The sequence below is a fragment of the Aythya fuligula genome, chromosome 3 (genome assembly GCF_009819795.1).
Source record: "Aythya fuligula isolate bAytFul2 chromosome 3, bAytFul2.pri, whole genome shotgun sequence".
NCBI classification, from domain to species: Eukaryota; Metazoa; Chordata; class Aves; order Anseriformes; family Anatidae; genus Aythya; species Aythya fuligula.
In genome coordinates, this window is record NC_045561.1 from 11,785,146 (window position 1) to 11,807,689 (window position 22,544).

Sequence of the window (22,544 nt, forward strand, 5' to 3'; positions counted from 1 at the left end):
ACAACTCAAGTCTGAAGTGCATCAAACTTGAATGTGTACTAAGTTAGTTTGGAGAGGATGCTAAATTAGGAGGAGCTGTTGAGTCCTTCCAGAGTAGAGAGGCCTTGCAGAGAGATCATGACGAATTAGAGGGCTGTGCAGTCACCAAACATGTGAAGTTCAACTAAAATGCCAGATTCTACATCTGTAGGGCCTGGTGGATGAGAGGCTGGAGAGCAGCCCTGTGAAAAGGGGCATGGGGGCTCTGGTCGATGGCAAGTTGACTCTGAGGCTGTGTGCCATGGCAGCCAAAGGGGCTGAGCACATTCTGGGGCACATCAGGCATTAAGGTCGAGGGGAGGGACCTCACCTCAGGTAGTGTGTGTGGTTTTGGGTGCCACAGTGTAAGAAGGACGTGGAAGTTAGGAGTTCAAAGGAGGGGTATGAAGATGATGAAGGGTCTGGAGGGCAAGATGTACAAGGAGCAGCTGAGGTGCTTTGGTGTGTTTATCCCAGAGAAGGGGAGACCGAGGGGAGGCCTGATGGCGGCCTGCAGCTCCCTCACAGGGGAGTGGAGGGGCAGGCGCTGAGCTCTGCTCTCTGGGGACAGCGACAGGACCCGAGGGAACGGCATGGAGCTGGGACAGGGGAGGGTCAGGCTGGGGGTTGGGGACAGGTTCTGCACCCAGAGGGTGCTCGGGCACTGGGACAGGCTCCGGGGGGCGCTGGGCACTGCCCTAGCCGTGTCTGTGTGTCTGTCTGTGTCCGTGTGTCTCTGTGTGTGTCTCTGTGACCGCCCCCAGGCTCTGCGGCCGCCCTCAGCCTCCTCCGCCCCCTCAGCACCGCTCACGCGCGCGCGCGCACCGGGGGGCGGGGGGGGGTGGAGACACCTCCCTCCCCCCCTCCCCTCTCCCCGCGTGACGTCACGCCGCCGGGGCGGAGGCCCCCGCCGAGAGGCTGCTGGGCCAGCGGGGGCTGCGCGCGCGCACGCGCCGCCGCCTCAGCCGTGCGGCGGACGAGCCGAGCCCGGAGGCGCGCTCCCGACCCCGCCCTCAGCGGCGGCGGCGGCGGCGGAGGAGGAGGAGGAGGAGGAGGAAGCCGCCCCCCCCCCCCCCCTCCATTTTCTCCCCTCCCCTCCCGCTCCGTTGCGGTTTCGCCCCCCGAGAGCCCGTGCGGGGGGGATGCGGCAGCCTCCGCCGCCTCCCCCCGCCGCTGCGGGCCTGCCGCCGGTGGCAGCGGCAGCAGCGGCGGTGGCGGCGGAGGAGGCGGAGGGAGGCCGCGGGGCCTCCTGCTGAGGCGAGGCGCTGAGGGGGGGGAGGCCGCCCGCTCCCTCCCGCTCCCCGCGGCCTAGCGTCCCCGGCGCTGCCCCGCCCGCCCTGAGGCCCCCCCCAGGGCCGGGCCGGGCCCGGCGGCAGCATGCAGGCGCAGCCGCTGCTCTACGAGTTCTTCAGCGAGGAGAACGCGCCCAAGTGGCGGGGGCTGCTGGTGCCCGCCCTCAAGAAGGTTGGTGAGGGCCCCGGCACGGCCTGGCGGCGGGCCGCGGGGCGCCCTGCTGGATGCAAAAGGGGAGATAGGGGCTGGGCACGGCGCTGGGGGGGTGCTGGGGGGGTGTGGGGACTCCACACGGAGCCAGCGGAGAGGGCTGGGGGTGTGGGGGTGTTGGGCTCCTCATGAGGGGGTGTTTGGGGGCTCCTCTACCACTCGGGGCTCAAAAGGAGAAGGTTTGAGGGGCTGGAGGTGGCTGCTGCTGCTCAGATTGAGCTCAGTGCTCTCCTAGCCCAACACGGCAACATTTTACAGATCTACGTATTTCTCATGGTTAAAGGCGGCTTTCCCTCAAAGCACTTGCTCCTAGGGCTGACCGAACTGTTGCATCCCCCGGTGCGGGTTGGAAAGCTCAAGTGCTGCAGTCGTGCCGGTGCAGTATTTCTTCCAAATTTCCTCTCCCCTCATTTTTCTGGGCGTGCTCTCTGAGGTCTCCATCGGGTCAGTGTGCTCTCATCCACATCTTGGAAGTCTTCTTGCTTGTCTCATCCATAGCTTGTGGTGCTAATGGTCTGTCCCTCGTCGGTAGGCTCTTTCTGAAAGTAAACTTGTGTATACATTGTCCACCTGGCTGCTCCTTGTGCTCCTTGCAAGCACCCAACTGGAGCCTGGGGGGAAAGTGGAGCCACCCAAGGTCTCAGAACAGCACAAGCTCGCTCCTTTGGAGGTTGTTTTATTCCGTGGATTAGCAGGGATTCATCGAACTTGGAGCCGGCCTCAGTGCTGAGTACTGGAGGAGGACATAGACTGAGGATCTCAAGGCAAAAATGAGCAAAAACATTGGAATTGCTCTCTACATCTGAAGCACAAGGTTATATCCTAATGGGCAAGGCAGTCACGGAGCCACCCTGGATTAAAGATGCTTGCCGAGGGATTTGGGCAGAAAGGAGGAATTCTGGAGTCTGAAGTCAACGAAGAAGGCCAGCAGTGACAAGCTCCGGAGGGTGACCAACTGCCCCTGCAAGGTACGTTGTCTTGGTTTCGCTGTGTTGTGCACCATTGCTGCGGGCTGGGGGACAGCAGCAGTGACGTGGAGTTAGTTCTGGAGGCTTGACACTCAAACGCACAACTGTCTAGCAGATGTTAACTCCTAACCTCAGCTCTTCATGAGGTCGCCACCTGTTTCTTATCTTCTCTCAGGCTATTGCCCGGCGTGCTCCAGAAGCGCGGGCTGCTGCTGCTTCCTGTCCCTGTAGAAATGGAGAACCTGTCCGTGTCACCTGCTTCACCGAGCAGCCCAATAGTTGAGTTACAGGGGAACTAAATGGCTGATGAAAACATCAAGCTGTTTTTTTAATGGCTTCTTCATTAATGGAGAAGCCAAACTGGGTGTTTTACTAACTTACATGGGTGCAAGTCATCTCAGCTAGGGCGTTTAGCCCTTCAGATAAAGGCCCCATAACGTAATGAGCCTGTCATAAGTGGCAGGTAGGCCGGGGAGAATTGCAGCCTGTGTGCTTTGCCAATCGTCCATCCTCGCTCAGGAAAACCTTTGTGGCAGCTGGGTCTGAGACCCTGCCCCTTGCTCGGCCAGCCAGAGACCAGAGCTGCCCCTGGAGCCCGCATACGGGACCAGTAAGACAAAGATGGTGGCAGCGTGTGCCAGCAAGGTCAAAGGGCAGAGCTGGCCTGGAGGGAGAGCTCCCTCTGTCAGGGTCAGGTTGTGCGAAGCCGATGTGTGGCTGGAGGAGAATTTTCCTGCCCTGCTCCCAGCTCATGCCCAGGTAGTGGCAGCAGCTGCTTTCCGAGCTCCACCTTGAAACCTGCCAGGTACACGGACAGGATTGTTATGTTTTCCTGCATGGCTGCAAGTGAGACTTAACGCTTTGGGGAGGCCTACGCTGAATTAATATCTTCGAGTAGGAGAGAGGTGTTTTAATTTAACATTGCTGAAGCACGTATGCCAGGATGGAGCCTTCCCAGCTCCTGGGGAAGGCTGCAGTTACTCTTCTGTAACTTCACGTTGGCTTGTAAAGTGGAGCTTGAGCAACAATGCTAGAATCCCTTTCTTAAAAATTGTTGAAAGGGTTTTATTTTTCCCACTGTGTTACCTTGGTTCTGTGTTTTTATCAAGCAAAAAACCAGGCACATGTAGTAAGAATAAATCACTTCTTTACATCAATAAATTTTCAAGAGCATGTGCCGTGTATTTCATTAGACATGGGCCTCAACAATAGGCTCTGTATTGCACTGTCGCTGCATTTAACAGCTGTGTTTGCAGAAAGCAGCTTTTGTGCCATTCAGATCATAATGTAATCCCTTTTCTTCCCATTCTTCTTCAGATCCTGTCAAGATATACTCCAGTGCACTCAATTAGGAAGAAAATGATGTGTAGTGAGAGATGCTTCTCTGCCTGGTCGCTGTTACTTTGAAGCATCAGAAGAGGAGTGTCACAGAGCCCCACAGCCGCCGACAAAAGGCAGTAATCCTGGTGACGAGCTGCAAGAAAAGGAAGTAAGAATGTCAGCTGGTGCTTGAAATTGTGGTTGCAGAAGTGGATGGAAGGTGAGATGCTGGCGATGAAGACAGAGGACTCAAGACATATGACACACCAGAGCTCTGGGGTGGCTGGAGACAGAGACACGTGGATTCGGGACTCCTCGGAAACCAGGCTGAGAAGAGACGCTTGCACAGCGATGCCTCTTCAAACAGTGGTGTTCCTGTACTAGCGAATGTGCACGCTTCCTTCTGAACAGAACCTTTTGGATAGTTCTTCTTGAACATCTTTCCCTGGGGCTTCATCTTGCTCGTGTAACTCTTGTACAGTAGGAATTTCTCCGCGTAGCTATGACTTGCTTCTTCCCTGATGTGTTGGTTTTGACTGCAGAAAGTCATCCTTACTGCTGGCTACCTTCAGTAGTTTCATCGTTTAGAGAAAGAAGACAACTTCCTTGCCGTACAGATGTAGGAGTACCACCGCCTGAATACCTCAAGTTGTTTTGAAGCAGTTGAGCAATTAATGAGGGGTGCTCTTGGAATGTACTGTGCTCAGAGTGATGGGATTGAAGTGGTTTGACAGCTGAGGAGGATTTGCAGCTTCAGTCAAGGGAATTGTTCCAGGCAGTGTGCTCCCAGATCCTTGGTGTGTCGCTTAGTCAATCTCTTCTACCTTTCATGGAGCGAAAGAGACGAGCAAAGTTCCTGAAGTGACTTCAGAGGGCTTGGGAAGCCGTGGCTGACACAAACAGTTCTACCTGACTTAATTATCTTGTTCTCTAAACTGATGACGGCCCAATTGCTGTTCTGAGTAACGAGCAGCAGTAGTTATTCTTGGCACCGTTTCACTGCAGATGTAGGACATCCTTAAGTTTTGATAGCTCTGGATTCCCTGTGCTTCTGATGGCTGCGGAGGATAAAGTTAAGATCCTGAAGTTGCTCAAGTGCGGATTTAAGACCCCTGTGCTTGTTTTACTTAGCTTGATCCCTGAAAAATTCAGTAAACAGCAGAAAAGTGCAGTAAGCTCTGCAGAATTGCCGAGTATCAGTGGAGTTGTACAAGAAAAAAAAAAGAAAACACAGTTTTTATGGGGTGTTTGCTCTATGAGAACACTCATTCATGCAGGCTGTCCGTAAAACATTTCATCCTGGAGTACTTCAGCGATAAGCAGCTGCTTGTCGGTACTTCTGTAGTCATCGAGGGCAGATTAACAAAAGCTGTGCTGTGTAAAAATGAGGGGTGTAACATCAGTGAAGACTCTCAGAGCAACCCAAGTGGGGAGGGAAAGAAAAAAGCCTGCCCTGCCACCAGGTTGCTTATAATAATGTCATAATCTGGCTGTGAAGGCTTGTGTTTTCCACATCTGTCCTCGGTATTTGGAAGGTTTGGAGAAATGCTTGTAATCAGTTGAGTCTCGCCCTGTGTTTTGGAAAACAGCTTGGTCTTTGATTCGGGAGAGGTGCCAGAGGCCCAGCCTCTTCCCACCATGTTGCAGTGCAAGGAAAATGATGGATTCCCCCCGCTGGTAACAGGGGAGCATTTGCTGTCCAAGCAGGCAGGGAAGGGCAGCGCTTGCTTGCTTTACTTCTGCAGCCTCTCGTGTCACAGCTTCTTCCATTTTACTCTCCAGACGCTGTGATAAACCTGATGTTTTTCCTTCAGCTTTCTTACAAGTGCCTCAGCTTGAGAGAAAATCCTGGTGCGGTGGTACCTGTGCTCAGTGAAGCGTGCTTGTGTGCTGAGCACATCTTGGTGCTTGATTCACACTTTGACGTTGTGCCAGAATCCCAGGAGATGGGTATCCTTGCCTGGCTATGGAAATGACGTTCTCTGCCTGACAGAAGATGCTTTGCTTGTGCATTTTGGTTTGTTGTGTGGCTTTTGGATGATTTCCCTCTGTTATCTGCCTTTCTGAAGCTTCTGCTGCACGTGGAGGCACGCAGTTCTCTATCTTTTTCTGCGCTCTTTCTTACAGAGATGCTTTCAGCAGAGGCTGAGATTTTTCAGCTTCATGTTCAACGTAAATCACCCTTCCCTCTTGCAGACGTGAGGGAGGGGTAACTGAAAGCTCTTGTGAAGGGGGCTTGGTTCTGTACCAAGCAGACTGACAACAAGTGAAAGGGAAAGGTCACAGAGTAAATTCAACAAATATCTCTTTAGTGCAGGATAAACTGCAGAATATTGGTCTGGGCTCGGCTTTGGATTATCTTGTGGCCAGCCTCAGAGCTGCTGTGTTGGACCAGTTGGAAAATAAAACCCCTGTGGAAGCTGGAGCTGTAAAATCTGCTTCCCTCGGACTCAGCCTTCTTTCTGGGTTTGGTCTAGATCATGTATTTCCTATGAGAAACAGGTCTGTGTTCTGGTTTACTGCTTGAAAAAGCTTTATCAAAAATGTTTAATTTTTTTATATAGAACAAGTTGCTAAGGGTTATAAATTGCAATCAGATATTGTTGCGTTGTTCATTAAAGAGATGTGTTAGTCTCTTTCTCTGGCTTTTTCAGACAGTTTAGGCTTGCTGGTGCCTGATTTGTAATTTGTTGCCATTCCTGACAGAAATTCTTTGCTCTTGTTGATTTTATTAAAAGAAAAGAGGGGTAGGAGGGGGATGCCAAGTCATAGGGTCATAGGATGTTCCTGAAGTGCTACAAATTTTCATGAGCAGGGGTTGCACCTTCTCTGTTCATAAACAGAAAGTTGTTCGAGAAAGGCTTGCCTGGCTCGTCTTCAATTAAAGAAAATCCTGGTGGGTTTGTTTCCATTCCAAAATCCAAGGGAAGAAGGCCTGCATGTCTTAAAAAATAAAAAAGGAAAGAATTGGGTGAAAATGGAGCAGTGGAGGCAGGGGTTTCTAGCCATTTTGAGTTGTATTTTCCCCTCAGGATTTGGTGGCTTATCTTGGAGAACTGAAGCTTTGGTCAAAAGATTTGGAAGCTGTTCTTGTGGTAATTCCCCTTATCACGAGATAGACGTTTTGGTGTGTGTGGGAGGGAAGGGATGGGTTCTGTCATTATTTAAGGGAGAGGTTAAACGCTTTGATAAGGATCTTATCCAAACATCACTACACTTCAGAAGTTGTTCCTCTGTTTTTATCGCCCCTGTTCCTGACATGGGCTGGCGAGGGGGCTGGTGGGATTCACGCCGCGCTCCAGCATCTCAGGGCTGATAAGGCAGGGTGGCCTGCTTGTTTGCTTTTAATTATCATTATAATTTTTAATTTTGAATCTGAGCGGACTTTCTGCGAAGGCTGGAAACCCCCCCGGTAACTCGATCTCCTTTTTTATTATTATTATTATTACTATTTTTTTGGCTCGGGTCACGTGGCGGCGCCCGCTAGCAGATGTCCTCGCTTGCTGCCTTCCCTCTCCAAACCCCGTGCCGCCGCCGCTCTTGCATCACGCCCCAGCTGATGACCTCCTCGGGCACTGCCTGCTCCTCGGCCCCAGCCTGGAGGTGCTGCCGGGGTGCAGATACCCAAATTACACGTTCCTCTGCTGGCCGTGCACCGGGCCGTCCTGTAATTTTCCCCGTCGGACTAGTTGTTTTCTTGCCTTTGCCGGGCTGACTTTGAACCCTAAATGATACTAAATCTCACTTAAGTAGCAATGAAGCTTATTTACTGCCTGCCTAATGGAGATAAACTGTGCCGGCCAGCCGGAGGCACCCTCATGATGTTTTTCTGCGCCGAGGTGGATGTTGTGCTGAGGCAGAGCCCGGCGCTGCCAGCAGACGCTGGGCTTCGAGAAGCAGGGTGTAATTGCTCCCCAAACACAACCTCTTAGCAAAAATGCTTGGAACTTTATCTCCTGAACGAGAAGTAGGTTATCAGTGTTGACTTTGTTTCGGTTGACTGCAGATCATGTTTCAGGTCACGGCGTGGTGTTTGTTTGTTTGTTCTTACTCCTATAGACAATTACAGGCAGGCAGGGGATGACGAGTCCCTTCTCCATGATCTGCCTTCTAAGAAAAGGTAGAAACAGAGCCGTTTTTCATCACTCAGTTTTATCCCATTCCGTATTTTTTATTGCCTGATTGACTCAGTAATTTAATACTTTTCTGAGTACCAAATGCTAGAGCAATCCAGAGGGTTCATGTAATAGACGTTTTTTTTTCAGTTCTGCCTTAAAATAAATTGAGACGGCATCTTCCAGGCAGCTCGGATCAGCTCTGATCTTTCAGAGGAGTCTCCTGCAGGTCTGTAATTTGGGATGTTAAAATGTCCCGAGCTGGTGCAGTGTTTCAGACATGGGTATTTGAATTGTAAATGATTGCTGGGACTGCTGGGGATGCTGTTACGCAGGTACCTCCAAAAACACGCGCTGTGGCTGTGCGTGGCCGAGTTCTTGGTATTTTCCTTACCCCAACAGTTTCATTTTTCTTTTCGTTAGTCACGTGGGGAGAAGTTCTCCTCTCCGAACAGTGTTTTCAAGTTTAAAAAAAAAGCAGCAAATGTCAGAGGCGTTCTTTAAGACCTAGTGGATCAAGGTACACAACCTGCAAGTAACTAAACCCCTGATCGAGTGCATTTAATTCTCTACAGCAGCGAAGTGAGCACCAGGGCTGTGCCCAGACATGAAGTTTTCAAGCTAATGAGTGCCTTAGCAAGCAAGTGGATTTCTATTTGAGGCTGTTGCGTGTTTGAACTTCATAACATTTAATTCTTGCTATAGCTGCAAGTAGGAATGAGAACTCAGCTGTGAAATTAAATAATTATGGCAGCGGGATTTGAATATAGGCATGGGTTTAATATTGGGATGAGACAGATTGTTGGGGTTTGGTTTAAGGTGGTTAAGCTCTTCTGGAGGTGATTGAGAGAACTGGAGGCATTTTGAGTTGAGTGCAGTGGGAATGGTAAAATGATGAAATTGGGGCTTGAAATGTGTTGCGAAAGTCAGCAGTCAGCTTGCTCTGGCATAATATTTGCCATCAGTGCTTGGGGTTGAGATTAAACTGCCTGTCAGTTCGAAGCTCTTGGAGCAGGGAGCTTTGCATACCTGAAACTTAAACCAGCTAAAACCGTGCTATTTTGTTACCTGCAAAAGTGCAGAGGGAAGCTGTGCTGCTGTTCAGATGTCTGTCTAGAAAAATAAGTTGGTAACCCAACCCTTTGGGAGGAGCACCAAGTAGTGTGCCTCAGTGGGTTTACACCAGTGAGAATTCCCAGATGGGAAAATCTTTGAATATCTCTGCTGTTTCTGTAGTGCTCCGCCTTTGAAAAAAGTTCTGGATCTTGTTATTGTAGCTTGAGTGGTGTGCAGGGGGCTGTAAATGGGAAAAACCCTACATCTGCAGCGTGCTCTGCAAACGGTGGTGTAAGAGTTGGGGTGGAAAGACGAATTTATGCAGAGTATTTAAGGAGTTTTCCTAATTGCGCTGCTGAACACCGTTATTAATTAGCTGTTTTTTTGACATTAAATATTACTTACAGCCATTTGAGTACGTTTAATATTTGAGGTTTGTGTTCCTAGCAAGTGTAAATGAGTGTTTCGCTTCTCTGCCTAGCGTGCCTTAATAGAGCTCAGCACACATGCAGTTCTCATTGGATTTTTCTAAACTGTTTGGCTCGTTCTTTTGTCATCTTTTTTTTTGTGAGTAAAGCATATAACTTGGGGCAGAACAAAAAATAAGACTGATTCTTCTGTTCCGTACAGGTTCAGGTGCAGGTCCATCCTAAACTTTCCTCTACCGAAGATGCGTTACAGTACGTGGAGGAGTTAATTCTCCAGTTGTTAAATATGCTGTGTCAAGCCCAGCCCAGAAGTTTTCTGGATGTAGAGGTACGGAGAATATTTATTACAAATCTGATCCGCGTTTTGCAATGTAATTTGAGCTGCTGTATAAAAAGTCCATGCAGAAATCATTTCACAACGCGAAAAGGATCACTTGGTACAAGAAAGAGAAGCAGTAATTATGTATGTTTATGTAACAGAACCTTCAGCAGAAAACCTGCTGAGTTACCTAATAGGTGATTTTCCCATCGGTTGCATTTCTTGTTCAATGCTCAGTAAAACAGTCCCTGTGAACCGCATTACTGTGTAATAGCTGGTGAGTGTAACTTCTGGACGTAAAGCTGACCGGCTCCTCTCAAAAGGCTTTTTTCTCTGCCCCCCCCTGCCCCGAGATAGCATGCGAACTGTAGCTGCTTCGTCTGTGATCTCGTGCTGCTTTCTCAGCGTGGTGATACAGGCTGATACACTCCCCCCCCCCGGAAATTTGAACAAAAATAGTTCAGCTGCTTTCTCAGAATGAGTTGAGGAACGCTTCTTTCCTCTCTAAGGGAGCCTCTTCTCTGACGATCCTGTTTTCAAATGTTTACAACCTCTGCTCAGAAAAGCAGCTTGATGTTTGAGAAGAGCTGTCTTACCTCTGTTTGAGAAACAACCTAATTCAGTTTCACTCTAAGCCTGTGAATATATTGGTAGCCCTTTGTGCTTAACCATGATATGAAGACTTTGCTGCCCAGCTGCAGACTGTGCATGTTGGTTTCCAGTCCTAGGGGGCTGTGGCTGTGCTGTGCCAGGTTAGGTTGCAAAACAAGATGCAACTTCCTCATGTTCTGAAGAAAGTGTAGAAGAGTGTAGGCAATGCTCTGACAGGTACACGGAAGGCTGAGGAGATGAGAGCTTATGGACAAAGATTTGGTTAAAACAATGCTGGAAAGCCAAAAAAGAAACAAGCAAAACTAAAACAAGCAGCAAGAAAAAATCACTAAGATGTCCAGGAATTCAACAAGTAAAAAAAAAAAAACACTAAGCTGAGTTCAAGATTGATGAATTTCATCCTTCCTCCTGTTTTGAATGTTGACACCTAATGGGGTTTCAGTGTCCCCTCTCATGGCTAGCCTGTTTTGCAACATTACTCTGGTCAACTGAAGTAACAGAGGTTTGTGGAAGATTGCATGAAGTGTTTTGGTAGCATTGTTTAAAAGCCAGGGTTAAATGTAGTGTTGCTTTAAGAGTCTTCTGGTTGTGAAGTCAAGCCCTTAGGATGAGAAATGCAAGAACTGAAGATGATCAGGCAACCTCAATTTACCCCCTTTGTGTTTACATGTGATGATTCCGTCTTTAATTACATGGTCATACACGGTTATTTTTCCCCCAGGACACCTTCATTCTTCAGTCAGCAGGCTGGGCTGCATTAGGGGTAACAAATCAGTATTAGATAGCAAATGAGATTTTATTTTTTCTTAAGTATGACTTCAACTTTGCTCTTGCAGAATTGTTATGATGGAGGGTGGGGAGGACAAAAAAAAAAAAAAAAAGGAATCTGTACTTTGAAACATTGGTTGCCACCTTTATGGACTTGTATTCTGTCCCAGTTCTTTTTGTTGGAAAGTTTTTGTTTGTGTACATTGCCCTGTACCAGCTCTTTGTAAGTGGTCATTAATTTCATCTTCCTCATTTCGTGGTTGCTCAAATTGGGGTCATATTTACGTAAGCGAGCGCTTGCAACTGAAACAGTCAGTGGGAACTGTGGTCTGAAAAAATATGCGAAGCGATCTGAGAAATTAGATTTCTGGCACCTTTTCTGAAACACCTGGGCTACCAAAAACAGTCAGGGCTTTGAATCTCCAGAGACCCATGTGTGAGTTCCAGCAGGAGAGCTATTCAGAGCATGGGCGAGTGTAGGTGTGTTCCAGCACCGAATGCTGGATGCAGTAATTAAACTGCAGGAAAAAATGAGGGCAAAGCTGAGCTGGGCACGATTGGGCCAACTGCAGACATGGAACTGTTGGGCAGTCTTTTCTTATGCTGTCTTCAGAGGGGTTTGCATGCGAGTGATAGACAATTCGGGCTGTGTGCTCATCAGTGAAGATGAAACAAAGCTCCTATCCTCTCATTCAGTGACTATTCTATGTCTAAACATATTTAATTGCTGAATTATCACCCATGTGCGCAAAAGGAGCAAATTGTACCTGCAAAAGCAACTTCATTCTGGCATTTCTCAAATTTTAAGCACTAGATTTTTCTATGGAAATGATATTCTGATATCCCTTAGGAATGTGGTGAGCAACGTGTACCAAAATGATAGTTTGTGTTATAGAAGCTCTTATAGTCAAAATATCAACATTTGCATACATTAATTTGTTAATTAATGAGAAGTGATTTCAGAGTGTATTAGCATTGCTCAGATAATTCCAATTATGTATTTACCCTCTAGTTCTGGTTTTGTTTTTTTTAAGGATCGTGTTCAAAAAAGTTTTCCCCATCCTATTGATAAGTGGGCAATAGCTGATGCCCAGTCTGCTATTGAGAAGAGGAAACGAAGAAATCCGTTATCTCTCCCAGTAGAAAAAATCCACCCTTTATTAAAGGTAAGCAGTGACATGATCTTGCTCTTGGAATGCAGTTGGAGGTTGACAGCTTTGTTTTGTCAAGCGTCTGTGTGCTGCCTGAAATGTAAACAAGAGAACAGTAACAATACCTGTTTTCAACATAATTTTCAGAGTTTTCAGTTTAGTTGATTGTATTTCTTCAATTTGTACATTTAAGAGTTTTTCTGGAAGTTTCTTAATTGTTTTCTGAGTCATGCAAAGTGAATTAAGAACAATTAAACTTGAATCAAATGACTGCTTAGCTTTGTTTATGCCATAGACAGTTAACTAACTTTTAAGTGAGGCTTTTGGGACAGTTCTGGGCTGTTGTCAGCTCCACAGTCTGCAATGATGCTGTTTCTTTTCCTGGCCTACAGGCTACCATGTTTCTTTAATATAGACTGTATGCCTTGAATGTTTATGGTGAGGAGTTAGAAACTTGCAAGGTTTAGTTGTAACCTGTTGTGTATCTTTCATTTACTGAATAACTGTGTAGCACTGATTTTTTATTTTTTTATTTTTTCCTTTCAGGAAGTGCTAGGCTACAAAATTGATCACCAAGTGTCTGTTTACATAGTGGCAGTATTAGAATACATTTCTGCAGACATATTAAAATTGGTTGGGAATTATGTACGAAATATAAGGCATTATGAGATTACAAAGCAAGATATTAAAGTGGCAATGTGTGCTGATAAGGTAAGCATAACTCTTGTTTCTAATGTTAACGGAAAATTTTAGTTAAGTTTTGGTAGGACAGTGTCTATTCCTTACCAGGTAAATGGGGTTTTGTGTATTTGAAATAAATTGCTGCAGTAAAATCTGGTTCCATATTTTAATACAGCAAAGCTAATTGAGTTTATAGAGCTGGTGCTTGGGCTTATTAATATCTGAGTGTCTATTGCTTATGATATTGCTTGCCTAATCCCAGCAATGTGTGGATGCTTTAAAAATTATTGTGAAGCTGCACTAACTTCAAGTTTTCATGATTTTGGGAGACCACCCATGCTTAAGACTGTATTGCATGTAAAAAACAGTGTTTCAATGGTCAAAAATAAATTGAAAAATCCCTTCATAAGCATCACTAATATTCTGTGGGGGTCCGTATTTTTATCTGCAGGTAGTCATTCTTGTAGTTTTAGAGGAGTGTTTCAATTCAGAAAGCAATTACCTCTTTCCTTGGTGATCCAGCAGTGCTGGAGAAGGGTCTGCTGTCTGTCTTTTGAGGTGCTTTTGTGCTCTAGCTTCTGGGGCCACCTCATCAGCATCTCAAAATATCCATTGTTTAAAAAATAAAGCTTGAAGTAGATCCTTTCAGAAATGCTACTGGACAGTGAGATCTTGCTGAAGTCCAGGCATTTTCAGTTTTATCACCTCCTCTTGGTACTTCTTGGTCTATGTTAATCTGCGTTTCTGCTTGGAATTGTCTCGTTTCATTGAATTCTTTTGTCTTGTTCATGTTTGTTTTTTTCTGTCTTGTTTTTCTCTTCACCTCAAGACAGGGAAGAAAGATGTCTTGTGAAGTCATGAAGGGCCAAGTATTTTTCAGTCAGGGCAGTTGTCTTAGTCCCGCTTGCTTTTGGGTGTACTTACCTGGGTTGTTAAGGCAGTGTTCAGAGGTGTGTGAATAAAGAACAGAAACAGTGCTGTCACTGTGTGTACCTTTGTATCCTGGGGAAAGGTAGCAAGCAGAAAAGACTGATTTGGGAAATTCCATTACATGGGCTGCTCTTACATTGGAGCAAGCCTTTTTAATATGTGCACAGAAGAAACATTTGAAAGGCTCTGAAGTAGGCATGTTAGTTTTGCTGCTGCAGTGGAACAAGCTATGGACAGGTATTCCCAAGGTGTTTTCTTTTCCAGTCACATCAAGGACCTTCTTAGTATATTAGGATTTTACTGCCAGTGTACATTCTGCTTGGCTTTATTTTTATTATTTGAAACAAACCAACTAAAACAGTCTGTTGGCCCCACGTGTCTTTTTTCCCAAGCACTTTCACACTTGTTTTTGTGCCACCCATCCATATTAAAAAAATCCTGCCTCCTCTGAGAGGGGGAAGACAGCAACAACAAAACTCCACCACCACCAAACAAAAAAACCCACCTGCATTTGAATGCAAGCTGCTTTTATTTGACTATCTGCTCATGCTTCTGAATGCTCTAAATTCAGTGTCCCGGGGTACGGTTGCTTTGTTTCTGTTGTTTTCACCGTAGTGAGGTGTGCCTTATGATTGCAGCCTGGAATCTTCTAGATTAAGTATGCACTGGAACTGCATCCATGGAGTTATAAATGCTGGGGCCTCCTTGAATACCTCCATTACCCCGTGTAATTGCCCACAGTAGTGATGCTATGTAATGTCCTGTTTCCCAGAAATAGGATCCTGATTGTAATCTGAGTTCCATGTAAATTTTCTGGCTTTACAAGATGAATCACCTTCTTTTCTTAGAACATGTCTTCAGAAGAAGTCAGGCTTAATGCAAAATGTCCATTGTTTTACTTTCAGAAAAGCTTAAGACCAGGGCGTGTAGCAGGGACCTTTGACTCACTAAGAGAAAGAACCTGCTGCGTGCCCATTTCCCTCCCCGCTAGACCTCTGTATTTTTGAGGATTGTTAGAACAGGACCCAGGTGAAGGGATGCCTACTCTAGGTAGGTGTATTTCTGCCAGTATTGAAGGTGGATGAATCTACAAGACCATCCCTTGTGCTTACAAATCCCCAAGTATTTTCTTGCAGGATAGCTCATTTGTCCAGTATCAGTACTCAGCAGCTTGGCTAGCTGGCGCGTCCTCTAGAGAAGTGCCTGTGTAAGGTGCATTATAGAAGGAGGACTTCTACAGCAAACAGCAGGGTAAATGTCACGTTGGCTGTTGTGGCTCCTTCAGAGGCTTAATTCTTCACCTCCAGTTCTATAATTATTTTGAGCAACACTTGTTCTGTTTTCTGCCATTTAAAAAAACTCTGGGTCATGTTTTACGTGTTAGCCTTCCCTCATGTCGCTCTCAAATGAGTATTTACAGCTTCGATCCTGCAGTCTTCTCCTCTGTCTTCTTGGTGATTGACAGCCGTCACCTCAGTCTCTGCAGCAACAGGCGTAGGTTGCCATGGCTTCACCTCCATCTGTTCGCAAGGGAGGCTGGCAGGCAGCACTTAAATCCTAATTTATTTTGAAGTTCGTGTGGATTGTTTGATGCCTTCTATGGCCTCCTGGAAGGGGAGTAGCTCTGGGCAGTAGGTTTGTTTATAAATGCTGTCCCGTCTGTCTACCCCAGGACTAAGTCATCTTGTGTGTTGGACTGCATCTTCTGCTGGCTTGTTTTTAAGCTGCATCACTTTAGGTTGTGTGGGGCCTGTAGTGTTTTATTTTTCCAAAGATAAATTGGATTAAAATGCCTTTGCTAATTTGCAGTCAACACATTGACGTTAAGTTGTTCTTCAGGTTTTATAGACATCAACCAAGGAGTAAATTCAGTTTGTCGCTTGCTAAGTCATTGTAATGACTCCTGGCTCAGATTCCATGTTTGGAAGAGGTTCAGTGATCCACTTAATCTTTTTCTTGAGAAATTCAATTTACTAATTGCTTGTGTTTGGTAAACCTTGCTTGGGTAAACAAATGAATTTGGACCTCTGGTAGTTGGAGTCCTTCAAGTCCTTTTGTCTGTGCGGTTCTGCACCTTGGTTGACAGCTTTTTCTGAAGCTGCTGCCCTTCCTTGTGGGTCCAATTTAACAAGAGAACTCAGGAGCTATTAAGGACAGAAACCAGTTCATTTGCAATGTGTGGGCAATCCGGTATTCATCCAGGTAGATAACAGGGTTCTGAGCAAAATCACGTGTGACTGCCTGTTAAAGCCAAAGGAGGAAATCCAAAATGTGCATACTTTGTGACTTCAAATACTGCATTATCTTCTGAAACTTAGATTATGTGGGATAATTCACAGTTAGAGAATACTGTTAAGGGCTAAATACCTCTTTGTACTTCATAGGACACTTCGAATAATAATTGATTTTAGGACCATATTCTGAGAGGCATCTGGATTGGTCTAAGTGACGGGATTCTACAGAGATTTCCACTGCAAATAATGATTTGCAAAGTAATAACACTGGATGTTGCTTTTGTAGTGCTCAACCAATTGCAGAATTACATACGTAAATATCTCTCCTGATCACTTTGATTCCATGGCAATGATAATTCCCTTTTCTGGTAACGTACTGGTAGATCTTGAAAAGAAGTTTTTGTCACTTTGTGGCTTTCTCCCTCTTTGCTACCTAGGTGTTAATGGATATGTTCCATCAAGATGTGGAAGATTTAAGTGCACTAACTTTATCTGATGAGGAACCCTCCACCTCAGGGGAGCAAACCTATTATGACCTAGTGAAGTCATTTATGGCGGAGGTTCGCCAGTATATAAGGGAACTAAATCTCATTATCAGAGTTTTCAGAGAGCCATATGCCTCCAACTCCAAACTGTTTTCATCTCATGTAAGTGTTGTGTAAAATAAATTATAGTGGCTATAAATTTAGGTTAACGTTTCTAGAACCTAACTATTGCATGGTTTAATATATCTACAGTAGAGCAACCACTTAACAGTTCTGAAATGTGAATTGTAGAGGAGCTTGTGGGGAGACACTAGTTCTGTAGAAGAAATGACATGATTTTCTATATTCACGTGCAGGCCTGTAATTTAAGGTTGGCCAGTGTTCCGTGCCATCTTGTTTCATTGTCAATTTTCATGTATTTATACATACTTAAAGTTATTGTTTTGAAAATAAATTGTGATTTTTACGTATTAGTATTACAAAATACTTATTAAAAAAAAACCTTGTTTTAATTAAGCGAGTCTAACTTCCTAATCATAACAGAGTAGCTTTGCACATAATGTTCTTTCTTTTAAATTACTTAAAATTCCTTGTTGATTTTTATCTGGTTCTGTTGCTTTTTGCAGGATGTGGAAAATATATTTAGTCGTATATCGGACATTCACGAACTCAGTGTGAAGTTATTGGGTCATATAGAAGACACTGTTGAAATGACAGATGAAGGTAGTCCTCATCCATTAGTAGGCAGCTGTTTTGAAGACATGGCTGAGGTAAGACAGTACTTATTTTTTATTATTCAGATGTATCCTAAGGTCTTGCACTTAAATGCTTAATGCATCTCTGTTCTAGGTGCCTTTGTTTAGAATGAGATTTTTTTTCTTCTAACCTTTCCCTCAGTCATGAGGAGACTGCTGTCACATTTCTAATTTTAGTCCTCAGTCTTTGTGGGCTGTTCAGTCTTGGTTAGCACAAGAAGGAAACAAACAAAACCATCTGTGACTAGACTTCAATAGAAATGAAGAATTCTGAAAATTGGGATTTCTGTGGAAAGATGGAGTGGAGCAGAAGCTTTTTTTTTGTCAGCAGGTGTGCTAAGGTGATGAGGAAAGCTATTAAATTAGGTTAGGGCATGGAGACTGAAGCGTGCAGTTAGAAAAAATCAGAGGAGGTTACCAAAAAATGTTGTGGTTGAGCTTCTCCTCCAAAGACTTGCCAATCAAAAACTGGCCAAAGCCTTCTTCAGACAAGTAGGAGCATCTCATCATCATGGGCCTTGGTTCTCTTGGTAGAATAACCATGCTGACATCTGCTGGGAGGACAACTTATCCTGGTTCAAGTAGCCCAGGAGATTGCTGGAGGGCAATGAGACAGTGTTTTGTGGCATGTGCTTACGGGCTGTCTAGGTAAGGTGCTCCAATTCACTTCATTCTCAGGAGCAAGGGAGCAGCAGCAGGAGTGTCAAAGCCAAAGGCAGGCTTGGCTGCAGGGGTGGAGTTGAAGGTCTTGAGGAAACAGCAGGAGACGAGAAGCAGACTGAACACCCCGGGCTTTGGGAGAACAGACTTAGCTCATTCAGGGAAGGGGTAGACAGAATCGTATTGGTTGCTTCTAGGGTAGAAGGGGCTCATGACAGTGGGCTTATTCTCAAAGGCAGTATTTTCAGGAGTACACATTTCCAGTCCCTAAGAAAAAGGACAGGTGTAGTATGAGGCCAGGGTGAGTACAATTTAGGGATTCCTGTTGAGTGAAATGCAGGCTTCCCATGAGGAATGGAAAAGCATTGCCTAGGTAGATGGAAATGGCATTAAGAGGGCTGCAGTTCACCTGTAGTTAAACTTGACTACACTCCACTGACTGAAGGAAAGCAAGAAGGGCTTTTAGTGTAAAATACTATGGAAAGGAAGACCATAGAAAATGTGGGTATCCTGCTCATGGGGTGAGACACTCAGTTTTTGAAGACAGAAAATGTGTTTGAGGTACTCTGAGTCTCCTTTGCCTGGTCTTTACTGGCCAGATATGCTTCAAGGCCTCCCAGGTAAGATTGAAGGAGAGGGGTGAAACTCAAGGATCATGGTAAAGACTGTTTATCTGAGGTGGGTATGTGTAAGTCTCTGCAGCAGGACAGGATGCTGAGGCAGCTGGCTAGTATCATTGCAAGGCCACTGACCAGAGTTCTTGAAGATTAGTTGTGAGTTGTGGAGGTCCCCAGACACCAGAGATAGTGTAATGCCTATTCTCCAGGTCTAAGAAGGATGATCCTGGAAACCAGAAGCTGATTAACCTCTCAGTCACTGGGAAATTATAAAACAAAAGTTTTTGAAATTCACGTCCAGCCACACGAAGGACCAGAATGTGATTCTGAGCAGTCAGCACAGATTTACAAAGGGCAAACTCTACCTGACCAGCCTGACTGCCTTCTGAGAGGAGATGGCTGGTTCCATTGATCAAGGGAGGAGCAGTGACTATCACTTATCTGGAATTAAGCAAGGCCTTCAGCACAGGCTCCGGTAATATCCTTATAATGGGCTTGGTGAGATGTAGAGTAGCTAGCTGAACTATCAAGTGGGTGGGAAATTGGCTGGACTGCCAAGCTTGAAGGGCTGCGATCAGCAATACAAAGTTCACTTGGTGACCAATGGTTAGTGGCATTCCTCAAGGTCTGATAGTGGGGCTGATACTGCTTAATATCGGTTACTGAAATGGGAGAAGGCCTGCCTTGTGGAGTTGGTAGATGATGCCAAAACTGTGGGAGACACTGAAAGGCAGTGCTTCTTCGTGAGGGACCTGCACATGCTGGAGAATGAACCTACAGGAACTTCATGGAGTTCAATAAAACATCAGGTTCTGCACCTGGGAAGTAACGACCCCATGTTGATGGTCCAGCTGCTTTGTTATGGAGCATGGCTGCTCAACAGGGCTTGGAGATCCTCAGGCATTAGCACTGTACCCTGGCTGCAGTGAAGTCTAAGCTCATGCTTAGTTATGCTAGGAAAACCATAGCCAGCAGGTTAAGGGTTCCTTTCTGTGTAGCACTTGAGATCAGTTTTGTAAAATCATTCTGTATTTCTTCATAGGAACTAGCATTTGATCCATATGAATCATATGCACAAGATATTTTGCGACCTGGTTTTCATGATCATTTTCTAAGCCAATTATCAAAGCCAGGAGCAGCATTTTATTTACAGGTAACTTTCTTTTTAGTAAGCATTATTATTATTGTTTATTTTCATTGCGTTATATGGTTGCTTCAATACACTTGTTTTAAGACTGAAACTTCTTTTGTTTCTAGTCAATAGGTGAAGGCTTTAAAGAAGCTGTTCAGTATGTTCTACCCCGGCTGCTCCTTGCCCCTGTTTATCACTGTCTTCATTATTTTGAACTGCTAAAAGTAAGAACATTGTGTTGATCTGAGTTTTTTTAATCGTTCTGCATGTTGGATACCAAAGCTTTGTGTACTCTAGGTGTAAAACCTGCTAGAATTTGAATAATAAAACTGATGTAATGAAAAGCAGGTCATATGCTCCAGTGCACACTATAACTGTTTTACAGCTGCTAATGCTTTTCTAATGCTTGTTCTGTTGAATAATCAAGTTACTATTAATTTAGAAAAGAAGAGAGATCTAGGTATTGATATTCTTAGAATGATGGTTTGAACGGTGGTAAGAAACAATGGCAATCAACTGTTACATAAGGTGTTCAAGGCTTTCTCAAGATGTTGCTTGGTAGATTTAAAACCACAGTAAGATTTCGATCAGACTTCACTGTATTTCTGTGAAACTTTCCATGTTCTCTTTCCAGTGCTCATCCTGTGATGGGTATAGAGGTGATTATCTTCCTTCAAGGGGAAGGCTTGTGTATAGACTTCTTGAGCTTGTTGTACTGAGACCTTGCGTCACTGGGTTAACAGTAAAGGCTGCGTTACATCTGTGTGTATAGGTAATAGCTACAGAATGTTTTTTAGGGAGGATTTATCAATTAGCATTGAATATTAATCTTTAAGAAGAACACTATGAGTAAAACTTTCAAGTAGAATCTCTATTTTGACTTAATGTCTGAAGGAATACAAAAAGAATGCCAAGTGTTGTTTTTGGTTTTCTTTTTGAAGAAACCTGTTTTTGTTCTTGAATGTTCATTTGGTTTTCTTGGGATAACGAAGTAGCTCAGTCATCCTTGAGGCTGTTTCTGCAGTTCTAACACAATTTTTACTGATTTAGATCTCAAAGTACAGTTTTGGCATGTAGCTCATCTCATATAACATGCTTTTTTTAAATTTTGGAACTTATGCTTGATCTGTTTGTCCAACTTTTCAGACATCTTTAACATATTAAACATTTCCTGACTATATGTTGGAAGGATTGTATGATGTATCTATGCAGATAAGTTTCCTCTGTTCATGCTTCTATCATACAGTGTCAAAATGCAGTACCTTATGGCTTTGTGTACTTACTTCCACGTGAACATGGTTATTGTCTTACTTAATAGGCACGGCATAGATTAATATCTGAAATGCAAGTGTCCTGTGAGCCTCTTGCCATTGGTAATTACAGCGGAGGAGAGAAGGCATGTGCTTATGGAAGGATGGAGCTACTTAAGTTTCTTCATTTGTGGGCAAACTGGAGTCTAAGCTAAGCCTAGCTCCAGAAGGTTATCAGTCTTTTTGCAACTCCTAACTTGTGCTGTGTGTAAAATGCCTCTGCCCTGTGTAAATGTGGTATTGGTGAGTTGGATTTAGTTCCATTTATAGTAACTTTCCATTTTTTTGTTGTGGTCTGCCAGATGTGATACACATGATAGGCAATGATAATAAATGCATGAAGAGAGACGGTAGCTTTCATGGCGTTAGTTTCATCTGTTAGTTGGAACGTGTGTACACAGCATATGAATACCTTCATCAAATGATTTCTGCTGCAGTTTTCTTTCTTACATCTGGAATCTTCAGATAGATTCCAGCTTGGTTGTACTTAAAGGTGGTCTGAAGAAATTGCTACAGAAGGGTATTAATGGAATTCTTCTGTTGTATAATCCCCACGTTTCCCTGGTGCAAGGTCATATTGAATTCTTATGTATGGTAAGAGATCTGATTTGGTGTTGGTAAGCATACCTATGAATAATCAAACTAAATGCTACAAAAAACGATCTCTCAACATGAGAAGACAGTGTTGGCAGAGGATTGTATGTAGTGGGGGAAAATTATTTCTCTTGAATATGAGGTATTCTGAAGGATAATGGGCTTAACGTTTTTCTCTGAGCATGCTGTCTAATCTTATGTGCTTTGAAGTTATCTGTTTAAAATGCATCTCAAAGTTACCCTCTAACTACGCAGACTACAAAAAAATCAATTTCTATCCACTGATGGCTATCATATTTAGAAACTAAAGCCCTCCTGAAGTCTGGCAGGGCACCAGGAACACAAATACATGTTCTATTTTTAGCTTAAGTTTCTTGCTGTAACTTTGGAGAATTAGCATATGACTAAGGGCTGTTTTTTTTTTTTTTTTTTTTTTCTTCAAGCAGCCTAAAAGTCCCCCAAATTTTTTATGTGAGAAACTAGATGTATAAAATAGCAGCTTCAATAGCAAATTTGCAACTAATAGGAATGTTTTTTTCTAAATGTGAACTTGTAACTGGAATGTAGGGTGGCACAAATAGTGCAGTATTCACATGAGTTGAAGATGCTTACAGGAATTTTGAATTGAATCAGGTTCTCTTTTAGATAGTGCAAATTTGTGTACATGTGTGATACTCTCCTTTCTTTGGGTAAATAGAAGATTACTTTAAAATTACTGTTTTTTTCTAAATAGGAGTGTCTCAAAGAATATGTAAACTTTGTTCAGATAAAATAATACTTTCTGGAAAATAGGAGAACTAAATAGACATTTAATCAAGTGCAGACTTGGCTACCATGACTTAAGAATGGAAATTTCTTGTCTCTTGGCAAATACTTTTTAACTTGGAA

General features: G+C 44.4%; 1 protein-coding gene across 1 annotated transcript in view; it reads left to right on the forward strand.

The window, feature by feature from the left end:
- The first annotated feature begins 1,373 nt into the window (after positions 1-1,373).
- Positions 1,374-22,544, forward strand: part of SOS1 (SOS Ras/Rac guanine nucleotide exchange factor 1) — a 48,694-nt gene continuing 27,523 nt past the window's right edge. The window contains exons 1-8 of the mRNA XM_032184266.1: positions 1,374-1,482; positions 9,611-9,736; positions 12,142-12,273; positions 12,805-12,969; positions 16,541-16,750; positions 17,215-17,358; positions 19,663-19,773; positions 19,878-19,976. Of these exons, the coding sequence (XP_032040157.1) occupies positions 1,396-1,482; positions 9,611-9,736; positions 12,142-12,273; positions 12,805-12,969; positions 16,541-16,750; positions 17,215-17,358; positions 19,663-19,773; positions 19,878-19,976 (1,074 nt within the window). The 5' untranslated portion in view covers positions 1,374-1,395. The remainder of the gene's footprint in view (positions 1,483-9,610; positions 9,737-12,141; positions 12,274-12,804; positions 12,970-16,540; positions 16,751-17,214; positions 17,359-19,662; positions 19,774-19,877; positions 19,977-22,544) is intronic.